The sequence below is a fragment of the Nilaparvata lugens genome, chromosome 9 (assembly GCF_014356525.2).
Source record: "Nilaparvata lugens isolate BPH chromosome 9, ASM1435652v1, whole genome shotgun sequence".
NCBI lineage: Eukaryota > Metazoa > Arthropoda > Insecta > Hemiptera > Delphacidae > Nilaparvata > Nilaparvata lugens.
This window is the reverse complement of record NC_052512.1, coordinates 10,679,861-10,692,631: the sequence shown is the minus strand read 5'-3', so window position 1 is coordinate 10,692,631 and position 12,771 is coordinate 10,679,861. Positions and strand designations below refer to the sequence as shown.

The following is a 12,771-nucleotide window of genomic DNA, read 5'->3' as shown; positions in this document are numbered from 1 at the left end:
GTGAAATTTGAAGAAAAATCGATTTTGATGATTTTAGTTTTTCATCTACAATATCTTCCGACTGTTACCATTTAGATGTGAACTTCTAAATCCCATGGGCGTATTTTTGTTCTCTAATGGTGAATCCTTGAGGTGTCCTTAAGGGTGCCTCTCCAATAGGATATACTACAATGAAGTGCATCTAACGGGGGATTCTCATAGAACATAACTCATGAACTTATGTCATTGTGCGAAATATCAATGTGGGGACAATGTAGTTGGTGATGATGGTTGAAGCTGAAAATTAGGTGTTCTCACAATACAAGGAGCATTGTTGTCAGTTGTACATGGAAATCTTTATGAGGAAGAGTGCTCTACCTGATCTCAGTCTGTAGAAACAAAATACACCCAGAGGGATTTCGTATTAAACATCTAAATGGTAACAATCGGAAGATATTGTAGATCAAAACAAAAAATTCACCAAATTGATTTTTCTTCAAATTTCATCAATTTTGAAAAATAGTCAGTTATAGTTCATAGGTCGGGAATATATTTTTTTATGATTTGATAATAAAATTATATAATTGAGATTGGATATTTTGTAAATCAATTATATTTCTAAAATGTTTGAAATCGATCTGAAAACGTTGGAAAGCTAAGGAGGCTATCTGCTTTGTCGAATGATAGACAAGGATAGCAACACCAATCTTAATTGACTACTGCCATCATAACGTGGACCTCACTGAATTGTACAATGGAGTTGTATTTTTCATTGTTTGCATATTTTAGTTGAATTTTTCCATTGTTTGCATATTCTATAGTGAGATCCACGTTATAATGGCAGTTTAGGTTTGACAATACTGTTGCTGTCCTTTTCTATCATACAACAAAACAAAAAGCGCTATCTCTCTCGAGCTTTGCGATGTCTGTATCCCAGAATATTCAATTTTTACTTTTGACAATGACTGTACAAAAGGAGACAATGAATTCTCAGCCGCCATTTTTTTCTTCATTCTATCAAAATACTTCAGTACACAAGTCGTATAATTGATTTAAAATGTATTTTTGAAACAATTAAATAATTTTTAGACACTACCGTATGAGAAACACAAATTATAAAACCTGAAAAATGACATTTTAAAAGTAGGTAACTAACCATCCTAGACTTCATCCATGCTTCAGTTAGCCTACACAAAATAGGTTAGACCTACTCGTACCGGTATAATTAATACTGAATGTTATTTCAGAACTTTTTTTATTGAAATTACTTATTTTCAATAGGATCTCTATTCTTTTCTTATTTTTAAAAAAAATTGGAATAGAATACCTACCAAATAACTTAATTTCTGTTGTTTTGAAATTCAGATTGGTGTATCACAGCTTATTAAAATAGCCTCCATTTCAGGTTTGTATAAAATAAAATCTGATCTCAGTTATGGAAGCAAATTTTGAATCAAATTATGAAAAAACATATATTCTTGATTGGTTTGACATTAAATTGTTTATTTTATCAAGGAAATTATAATTATTGAATTGAATAACAGCTGTGTATACTCAGTGGCAAAATGTGGAGACTTGGCAACGTTTTTCTTCTATCTTTCTTCACTGCCATTATAACGTGGACCTCACTATAGTTGAATTTTCCCATTGTTTGCATATTGTAGTTGTATATTTCCATTGTTTGCATATTCCAGTTGAATTTTTTCATTCTCTGCATATTTCAGTTGAATTTTTCCATTGTTTGCATATTCCAGTTGAATGTTTCCATTGTTTCCAGGTGTAAGAAGATTCAGTACTGGAATCCGGCACCTTTCAGACCAGAGGTTTACAAAATATGGAATATACCTGTAACAGACCAGAATCGCAAAGTTATTGCGAAATTCAGTGATGAGGAGTTTGAAAAAATGTTCACAATAGTTGGAAGAAGCATATGGAATTGTGAACACTACGAAAACGGAACTGAGACGGTATGAATGATTACAATATACAATCTTTGGCCCAGTTGCACAGAAGCCGCTTTAATTTTAACCGTGATTATTCCAAGAGAGTGTCGTTGAGGTCCAATGAGAGAAGATGGTTTTGAAAAGACGGCTTCTCTGATTGGTTCTCGTGAAAATAATCACGATTAAAATTTAATTGATTGAGAAGACTGGGAAATTGTCAAAAACCACAGATTTGAAAGTTAGGAAGACCGGTTTCGGTTATTAGACCATTGTCAATCTGAGATTTCAGAGATATCGATATCAGAGATTGACAATGGAGTAACAATCGAAAACGGTCTTTCTAACTTCAATAAATTTGTGGTTTTTGACAATTCTTAGTCTTCTTATTCAATATGAATTATTACCACAATATCAACTTCTCAACTACACAAAAAAATTGAAATTCAACCTTCTTTTCTGCAACCAGCTCTTTATTATTTTCTTCTATACTAGCAGGGCACCCGTGATTCGCCACGGGAATAAAAAGATAAGATTATTTTTGTGAAACATTTATAATCTAAATTCTACAAAATTGTTATAATCGTTTTTGAGGTTAGGCTACAACTTGACATGAGAATTATTGAGTCAAATCATTTGAATAATCATTGATGTGCTGGAACTGCTCTGCAGAATAGTAGTCCAATTGCAGAGAATTTTGTAGAATATTGGGCGGGGCTTAAGAGTCGACCTCAATTTATTCATTGGCAATTGATATTGCCCGTTGACAGTTATCAAATAAGCAGTAATCATGTTATTTTTGCTTTTGCATGATGCAATTGAAGATTAAAGTCAAATTAAGTTGATTCGGAATTTTATGACTCTCGTATCCATGGATCTCTTGCTTATTCTAAAATTTTTGGCATAGCATGACACTTAATTTTTGTTTCACTTATTCAAAAGTGTGAAAGCAGCCAATCCACTGATACTTTTTTTCATGGAAGTCCATTCATACAAAAGAGTCTATTCATAATAGTTAGTATAACATTTATTGTGGCTGATTCCTCATGTCCTAAACTCTACTAACAAAAATATTAAAGTGGGATGAATTTGCATACATCTGAATAGAGTTTATTCAATCACTTTGATTATTGACTTCCATTATATGATTTTTGCTTTGATCTTAGCTTGAAACCAAAAGCTTAGGGATGTGAACTAACATATGACTCAATTCAATTCCTATCTTAAATATAGGGGCACCAAGCTTCGCTTGTTGTTTCTTTATTGATAAACAGAACACAATTATTTAAAATGATTGGGGAAGGACAAACAGGCACAGCCCAGAACTGTTTCTTCCCCGAACTTTGATTTACACACTATGAATAGTCCAAAAAGTAGGTTATGTTCCATACACTTGAATTCAGATCCAATTTCAATCCAACATTTGAAAACAGAAAAGCTCTGATTTAGATTGTTTACAGACCAAATTGAATAACAAAAAACACTCACTAATCACTTGAAACTGTAAAATAATGATTAACTTTGAAAATTATTATGTTATATCATGTCATGTCAACAAATCAGATTATTTTGATCAAGTCGATTAAAATTTCTAGATTCAACAGCTGGACATAATTCTATCTCTCTCCTACACAGGCACTCACAATATCTTCTGTTATCGACAGACAACGAAATTATCATCTGTTTTTCCAAGAATGAATAATTATTATCCTCTTCATGTCCTCAAGCGAGTTTCCCAGGGATGAGACCTAGTGCAATCGATTTTTTATATCATAAACCTACTATGTTCCAAATTTCGTGAAAATCGTTAGAGCTGTTTTTGAAATCTGTTAGACATACATAACGATATAACCATATACAGAAATTGCTCTCTCAATATAATAGGATTGACAACTTTAGTATTGTGATCTATCAATATCAATAGGTTTGTCTTGTGTCATGTAATGACATCATGGAAGGGAATAGGAGCAGCTGATGGAGAATTATGTTGTTTTTTTTATTCAGTTTTTAGCTGATATTGAAACATGGAAATATCAGGCCCAGTAGCACAAAAGCCTGTTCATTTCAATCAGGATCGAATTTCATGAGAATTAATCAGAGCTAGGGATGAGTATCGAAAGACAAAACATCGATGTTTTCTGCTCCTAAACATCGATAAGTGAAAAACATCGAACAGTGAACATCGATGTTTTTAACATTGATGTTTTAAATACATCGACGTGTTGCCATACATTTTATGGAAGATTATTATATCCTTAGAGTAACTCAGATAGTGAAATCAATTTCCTTTCCCATGTACATGTAAAAGAAAGGGACAGAGTTTTTAAAAAGTAGTTAACAATAAAGGAATATTATTGATTGGCAGCAACAAAACTGAAAGTTAATAAATTGTTTGTAGTTGTAGGTAATCAGACTCTACGTTATCAATGGAGATTGATATTTTATCAAATATAAAAAAGAAAATCCAATAATCTAAAATATTGTTTCATAGATTTGAATATTTGTTTAGTCTAAGAGAAATGTGCCGGGCACTGTCTTTAATTCAGGCCTTTTCCCAAGTTATAATAGTAAATTTAATACGCAATAGACTAGAGCCATTATTGTAAGTGAGTTAGCGAAATAAATTATTTTCTCTCTCTATTATGACCGGCCATGACTTCGAGTTTCCCATGATAGATATTTAAAAATTGTGGCTCCGAGTCGTCGAGGAATGTAGATTATGGAATTATCTCTAAAACTTAGCCTTCTTGTCGCGACATAAAATGCGATAAGTTGGAAAACAGCAAGCATTGAAATTATAACAAACTACCGATTTTGCAGTTACTATTTGGTCCAAAGGCTGTAGAAGCCACGCGACGATTGGTCAAATTGATTCCATTCGCCCAATAGGAGACTGTTTCTAAATACAGTAGTGGGGATTCCCCAGTCGAGAGACCAGATTACGTTCCGGAGGACACTTTGCTAGGAGCACTACGAGAGTAAAGATGTAGTCACTATGTTTCCCCCTTTTTGGGCAGGTTTATAAGTTTATTTCAGTAGTTAATGTAGGAGCTAGTTTTATTTTTTATTAATGTTTAAATTTACTTGTAGTGCCATGTCCTGAAAGGTTTAATTGTGTTTCTTCATCATGTACGAATAATTGTTTCTACAAATAACCGCTAAGCGGTTCATGTGTGTCCCCAAACCAACTTCTTGTACTACCACCCCTTTGGTTCCGCAACTTTATGTAAAACCGCTTCAAGACACCCGTTCAGACGACAGGTCTAGGGACGTAAGAGGACGTCGCTGTCAAGCCAAATTCAACCGGTAAAAGCTCACCGCCAAAAACAAGGTACTGTACCCCGACGATAAAGCAACGTACAAACCAACGAAAGTGCAGTGTAGTGAAACAAAGGTTCATTCGAGAATGTCAATCAAAAGTGGGGATTCAAAATTATTATGAAATGGGTTATATGGGTTACTATCGACGAAACTTGGGTTCAACGGGCTAGACGACATGGTGTTAAGAAAAGCACTAAGAAAAGGGTTAGTAGGTCAAGAAAAAAAAGACACCCTTCCCACGGAAAGATTAGAGGTTTGTGCAATAATGTAATCCTTTTATTTCCTGTTATTTAGGGTCTCCTAAAATACGGTCTGTTGCTTTAATTGATTCTGGAGCCATACGCTCGATTATTTCAAGAAAGGTTTATGATAACCTAGTGTCGAAAATTCCAAATCTCATTACTCAGAAAGAAAACATTAGTTGTACAACTGCCAACAACACGCAGCTATTGCTTCATGAGTCGGTAATACTAAAAATCAAGGTAGAAAATTTCAGCTGGTATTTCAAATTCTTCATTACCAATGATGTACCTTTTCCAATGATTTTAGGTTGTGATTTCATAAGTTATTCCAAATTAATACTTGACTTGTTTAATAGAAGATATTTCTTTGGTTTCAAACCCAATTACAAATTCAAATTCGAAGAAGATTGAAAGCAAAGTGCTCTGAACCTGTAAACTCTATCGCCGTGACAGAAGTTGCTGATAACTTACCGCATCTTGAACAATCCCAGTTGGAAGGAGTTCTTAATGAATTTAAAGATGTGTTATCCAAAAAATTAGGCAAAACTAATCTTACAGAATACAAGATTCGGTTAACTTCCACCGAACCCGTAAGAAGACCCCCATATCAATTAAATCCAATGAAGATGGAAATTGTTGAAGAAAAAATTAAGAAGATGTTAGCTGAGGGTGTTATTGAGCCAGGGATCTCAAATTATTCATCCCCTGTTTCCTAGTAAGTAAATCCAGTAAAGACAATTTGAATAGTGATTCATGGCGACTTGTCGTTGATTATCGTTTCTTAAACAAAAAGGTGTCGTTAGATTCAGTCCCATTACCAAACATCGAAAATTGCTTCCACTTTTTCAATGGTGCTAAATACTTCTCAGTACTGGATTTGAATCAAGCGTATATCAAATCCCCCTTGCTAAAGAAAGTAGACACTTAACTACGTTTTGTACTATGCGAAATACTTATCAATTCAAGCGTATTCCGTTCGGGCTGGCTACCGGTGCACAAGCACTTTCTTCGGTATTAGACCGACTGTTTGGAGATGTGAAATATAAGTTTGTCTTTCATTATTTGGACGATATAGTTATCTACTCTAAAGATTTTGATTCACACCTGGCACATATTGAGGCCGTACTGCTCTGCTTACGTGAAGCTGGTTTCACCGTCAATCCGGAAAAGGCTCTATTTGCAAAAAAACAGATTTCGTTTTTGGGTCACCTGATCAACCAAGATGGTATTTCTATTGATCCTTCTCGCACCAAGAATATTCGTGAATTTCCTACTCCCAAAAATCAAAAAGCTATCGCTCGTTTCATCGGGATGGTGGGCTACTTTCATAAATTTATCCCTAGATACGCTGAGATCGCCGCACCGCTCAATGATCTTCAAAAAAAAATTGTAAATTTATTTGGGATGAAACTCATGAGCAAGCCTTTCAAGGGTTGAAAAAGGCCATATCTTGTCCTCCTATTTTGAAGACGGCCGATTTCTCTAAGCAATTTGTTCTCCAAACGGATGCCTCTTCAACGGCCATATCTGCTGTACTTTCTCAGGAATTTGACGGTATTTTTCACCCTATTGCTTATGCCTCAAAGAAACTGAGTCAACAGGAGTGCAAATATTCAACCTACGAGCTTGAATGTCTAGCGGCGATTTACGGGATGGAAAAATTTAGACTGTACCTTCAACATTCCAAATTTAAATTATGACTGATAATTCTGCTCTAACTTGGATGCTCAATAACCCCAAAAATACGGGAAGAATTGGCAGATGGATTTTGAAATTGTTAACCTACCAATTCGAAGTCACCCACATACCCGGGCGATAAATGTAGTGGCCGATTGCCTTTCAAGAATGTATCAGGATGAAATAGTACCGAAGAAACTCCAGGAAGTTCAAATTTGAAATCGAACCTTGTTTAGTATGGTGAATTCGTTGAAGTTGTCTGATTTCCCTCTAGTCTTCACCGATATTAGAGTTCATCAAGACAATGACCCCTTTTGTAAAGATATTCTCGAAAAAATTGATGAGAATGAAGAACAATTCCCGTACAGTTTATGGAAAGGTGTTCTAGTTACTGAAGTTAGGACTAGCGATCAGCTGAAGATAGTAGTTCCTAGAATTCTCATCCCCCTTGTATTCAAGTATTATCATGAGACCTCCATTGGTGGACACTTGGGCCTTGCAAAGACCACACATAAGATTCTAGAACATTTTTATTGGCCGGACTTAGAAAGGATATTGCCCAACTTGTAAAGTCATGTGATATTTGTGGACGTAGTAAACCTTCCACTAAACAAAATTATGGTTTTCTTGCTTCTAGATTTGACAATGAACCATTAGCTCGTTTCTATTGTGATTTAGTAGGCCCGTTAGTCAAAACTACTGAGGGATATACTCAGATTCTATCTTGCGTTGATTCGTTTACTAAGTTTTGTTGGTTAATACCACTTAGAAAAGGAAATACTGCAGCCGTAATTAGAGCACTGAAATCAATCTTTGTTAATTTTTCTGTGCCTAGAAGACTGGTGACAGATAATGCGACCATCTTCACTTCGACGTTGTTTAGAAATTTTTGTTTCCAATTAGGAATCCAACATATCACAACGCCCCCTTATTACCCCTGCCCCAATGTAGCTGAACGCGTGAACCGAAACTTGAAAAGCGCTCTGATTGCTTTTCACGCAGAATCGCAAACCAGATGGCATGACTGCCTAAGCTGGCTGCCATTGGCCTTCAACCTGGCTTCACATGATAGCACAGGGTGTACCCCTTTTTCACTTATGTTTAGGTATAGTCCCAATCACCCATTGCTTAATGCATGGAAGTTGGATGAGATTTTCCCCGAACGACTAAATTCGGGAACAGTTCAGATTTGGAGGAAGGCTCGAAATAATCTACTTCGAGCACATACGAGAGTGAAGGAGAGATATGATCGGCGTCGTGTCGATGTACCTTTCAAAACGGGTGATTTGGTATTATTACAAGCACATGTACAATCCAGCGCCGTTAATAAGATTTCTAGCAAACTCAGTTACAGGTGGAAGGGACCGTTCGTTATTAAGGACTGGTTTTCTCCGGTTACCGTATCGTTACACGACCCCGCCACCCAAAATTTTGTACAAAAAGCTCATGTCTCTCAAATAAAAATGTTCAACGGTTGAAACCACCATAAACAGCAATTTGAAAGATGACTACTTGAGTTATGTTGAAAAAAGATCCGACCAGGATACAGATCAGTCTATTGAAGGCAAGATTTTTTGTCGTGAGTTATAATTGGATAGGTTTTGTGAGTATGGCGCCACTCTATAGCCTTGTCTCTATACATAATAAGTTATTTAGCATAAGACGATTTATCATAATATTCTATACTATACCCATTTTCAATAGCTTAATACTCATCCATTCATAGTAAGAATTATACATTCACATAGTTAGGAGTTAGTACATATAGATAAAATATATTCCCATTCATAAAATAATAAGAATAATGTCTAAGGCCTCATTTTATATTCTATTCGCTTTATATTTCATATTATTTGTGATATCCTATTCTTTATTAGTTTACCTTCCGTGATTAATACAATATAATCTTATCTAGGTTTATTCAGTTCAACTGAATCCATTTTAGTTCACTAATATAATTCAGTGGTAGAGATTTCCGGCTGGAATACAATAATGGATAGAAAAGTTTCATAGCTACGGAATGTACATCAAGCGTGTGTCATTGCTCTCCGATGACTCGCTAGCGTTGCAGTTTCAACCATTATTATCTTTGAATCGTAGTCTATGTAGAATAGTATTGCCTACTGAATTGCTTTGTATTGTTAAAAATATATTGCACTCTCAACTCTATAGTAATGATAGTTAGATTTCAATACATTCAGCTGAGTGAAAAAGTTTCATCCTTTACTATTATGATCAAACGTACTTCATATTTTACAACAGCAGAGTAACATAGAACCAATTAAAACTATGATGTCTTTTAAACGTTTTCCCTTGTTAGAGTTTGCCAAGAAAATAACCAGGGACTCAATAAAGTGATTGAAGTATTCAAGATTATTATACTCGGTCGTCTTTAGTGCCTACTTAAAAGGTGGACACGCCCATATTGTTTTGTCCTGACTCTTGCCACAGTTTTAAAGACTCTTGCCACAAATCTCAATTAGTTATACATTTTGCTGAATTTCGGAATGATTAAAGAGATTTCTTTTGAAGAGGGCCCGCTTCAAATGGATCCTACTATCAATCCAGAAATTCGACTCTCCAAATCATACAGAATGCCTCTATGGTAAAATCCTGATTAGATTTCTTTTTGCGTGGTTCACACGGAAGGAAGGGGAGTGTGCCGGGCACTGTCTTTAATTCAGGCCTTTTCCCAAGTTATAATAGTAAATTTAATACGCAATAGACTAGAGCCATTATTGTAAGTGAGTTAGCGAAATAAATTATTTTCTCTCTCTATTATGACCGGCCATGACTTCGAGTTTCCCATGATAGATATTTAAAAATTGTGGCTCCGAGTCGTCGAGGAATGTAGATTATGGAATTATCTCTAAAACTTAGCCTTCTTGTTGCGACATAAAATGTGATAAGTTGGAAAACAGCAAGCATTGAAATTATAACAAACTACCGATTTTGCAGTTACTATTTGGTCCAAAGGCTGTAGAAGCCACGCGACGATTGGTCAAATTGATTCCATTCGCCCAATAGGAGACCTGTTTCTAAATACAGTAGTGGGGATTCCCCAGTCGAGAGACCAGATTACGTTCCGGAGGACACTTTGCTAGGAGCACTACGAGAGTAAAGATGTAGTCACTATGTTTCCCCCTTTTTGGGCAGGTTTATAAGTTTATTTCAGTAGTAATGTAGGAGCTAGTTTTATTTTTATTAATGTTTAAATTTACTAGTAGTGCCATGTCCTGAAAGGTTTAATTGTGTTTCTTCATCATGTACGAATAATTGTTTCTACAAATAACCGCTAAGCGGTTCATGTGTGTCCCCAAACCAACTTCTTGTACTACCACCCCTTTGGTTCCGCAACTTTATGTAAACCGCTTCAAGACACCCGTTCAGACGACAGGTCTAGGGAAACAAAGGTTCATTCGAGAATGTCAATCAAAAGTGGGGATTCAAAATTATTATGAAATGGGTTATATGGGTTACTATCGACGAAATTGGGTTCAACAGGCTTTTCTTGCTAGAGTAATTTTATGTTGAAGTTAATTATTTGTTATTTGATGACTGATATTGTTTGGTTTGTGACGTATTGCTATCTAAACGGGGATAGTAATGCGCCCCCGAATCAGATGAAGAATGTCAACAAAGTAACATGAAATTGTTGTTTCTGTTGTTCGATTTTAGTGCCAATGTTTATTGAAACTGTTTGTATTTTTCAATTATTTCAAATTGTAGTGATTTTCTATAGTATAAACCTATTAAATCAGGCATGGCAAGATTAATTGAAGTTTTCTTGACTCTAGCCCGTTCACCTGCATAAATAGGTATAGACTCAGGTATTTTCTAGATGTGTCGGCCTATTTCTAAATTCTAAATTTTATTAAAAATTATCTTCTTTGGCACAGAAATTAAGACGGTTTATTCTTTTGTCAAATCTCGAAATACTTAAAAAAACTCCTAAAGCGACTACAATTTTATCTGGAGCTATTGTTTCAATATTTCAACTGTTGCTAACTGGAATTACAGCAATTTAGACTTGGTATTCAAGTAAAAGTCTTTCAAATAATTGAAGTCAGGTTGTGACTAGAAAGATACATCAACTCTATTATAGTTCACAAGAATTTGTCATTCATAGTTGAGTCAGAAACCTCTCGGGATATCCTCGAAGATTCTGTCTTGGAATTTCATCCTAAGCTAAATTTAGCAATCTTTGTTACTCATAATCGTATTCATTCAATACCTGATAGTTTTATTTAGGAAATGAGAATGAATTGAGTGTTTTTTATGGCTATCCACACTCCATACTATACGAGGACCTCTACTCCAGAGCTAGATTAATAATTGGTATTAAACGTGTTGAGGAAAGCACTTGTGATAAGAAAAACTCTTCCTTCCTAAGAAACGAAAAATTTGACCTCTTATTCAATTCTAAATGGGTATCTAACCTTGACAAGGGCCACAGTTATGTAAATCTTCAAGAGTATCCAACAGTCTCACATAAAAATACAGAGAGCCTGATTGAAAAATTCCTTTTTGTTGGGAAAAACATTGAATGACCGATGTCTAGGTAAAACCATTGATAAGTGAAAAACATAGAACAGTAAACATTGATGTTAAAAAAAACATCGATGTTTGATGTTGAAACATCGATGTTTTTAAACATCGATGTATCGATACCCATCCCTAATCAGAGCAGGGTTTTTTCAAATAGAATTTTTTAAAATAGATTCTCATTAGTTCTCGTGTATTTGGTCCGGATAATGAATTAACAGACAGTGCAACTGGCTCTCTCAAGGCCATGGCTGCGTACAAATATAGAGCGACAGAAGAACCAATACAATAGAAGCTGAAGAAATCAGTCCCATTTCTATCACCCCACAATAAACATTACATTCAACTACCATATGTTTGGGGAGATCGATTTTAAATTTCTTCTATAGTCCGGTCACTTTCTGAATCTATTCTTCCAGATGTTCCATGAATACTGTAATGTTTTAAACTAATTAGTTGCCAATTTGTTGACTCAACTGCAGCTATTGTAATCTTTTTCATTTGCACACACTCTCTCACGTTTCAACAGACTATGGAAACTTTTTTCTGATCAGCTGCTACTTGAGGGACCAATAATCCTCTCTCAAACTTCAGCGAATTCTCTCAGAGTTGAGACCTGTTCCAAAATAATGTTTTTGTAGCAAACCCACTATATTCCTGATTCAATGGAAATCGTTAGAGCCGTTTCGAGATCCATCCAACACAATATATATCCACAAACCACACATATTCAAACAGAAATTGCTTCCTCAGTATAATCATGAAGAAACAATAGCATAAGTAGATATCCATGGATAGGGCATAGGGCGTTTATGTCGCAACTTTTACTGTTATCTCAAGCCGATAGCACACTTAGTTATTTCCGTGAAGCTTATGACGCTGGGTAGTTATCAGATTGTGCCGTTCATACACTCTTACACGTTCAAATCAGTAAAAATCAACAATAATCGTATTGGATAACAGTAAAAGTTGCGACATAAAACTCCCCTATACCATGGAATATCTACTTACGCTATTGTTTCGTATAGGTATACTTGGACTTCAATGATATGATTCCATTCAATGAG

General features: G+C 35.2%; 1 protein-coding gene across 2 annotated transcripts in view; it reads left to right on the top strand.

Moving 5' to 3' along the window:
- The window catches only part of LOC111051870, a 206,794-nt gene that overhangs the window by 76,979 nt on the left and 117,044 nt on the right, over nucleotides 1–12,771 (top strand). Inside the window, exon 7 of one of the 2 annotated variants that reach the window (XM_039435478.1) lies at nucleotides 1,757–1,946. The exons of the other annotated variant lie outside the window; for it this stretch is intronic. Coding sequence (XP_039291412.1) covers nucleotides 1,757–1,946 — 190 coding nt within the window. The remainder of the gene's footprint in view (nucleotides 1–1,756; nucleotides 1,947–12,771) is intronic. 2 annotated transcript variants of the gene reach the window in all.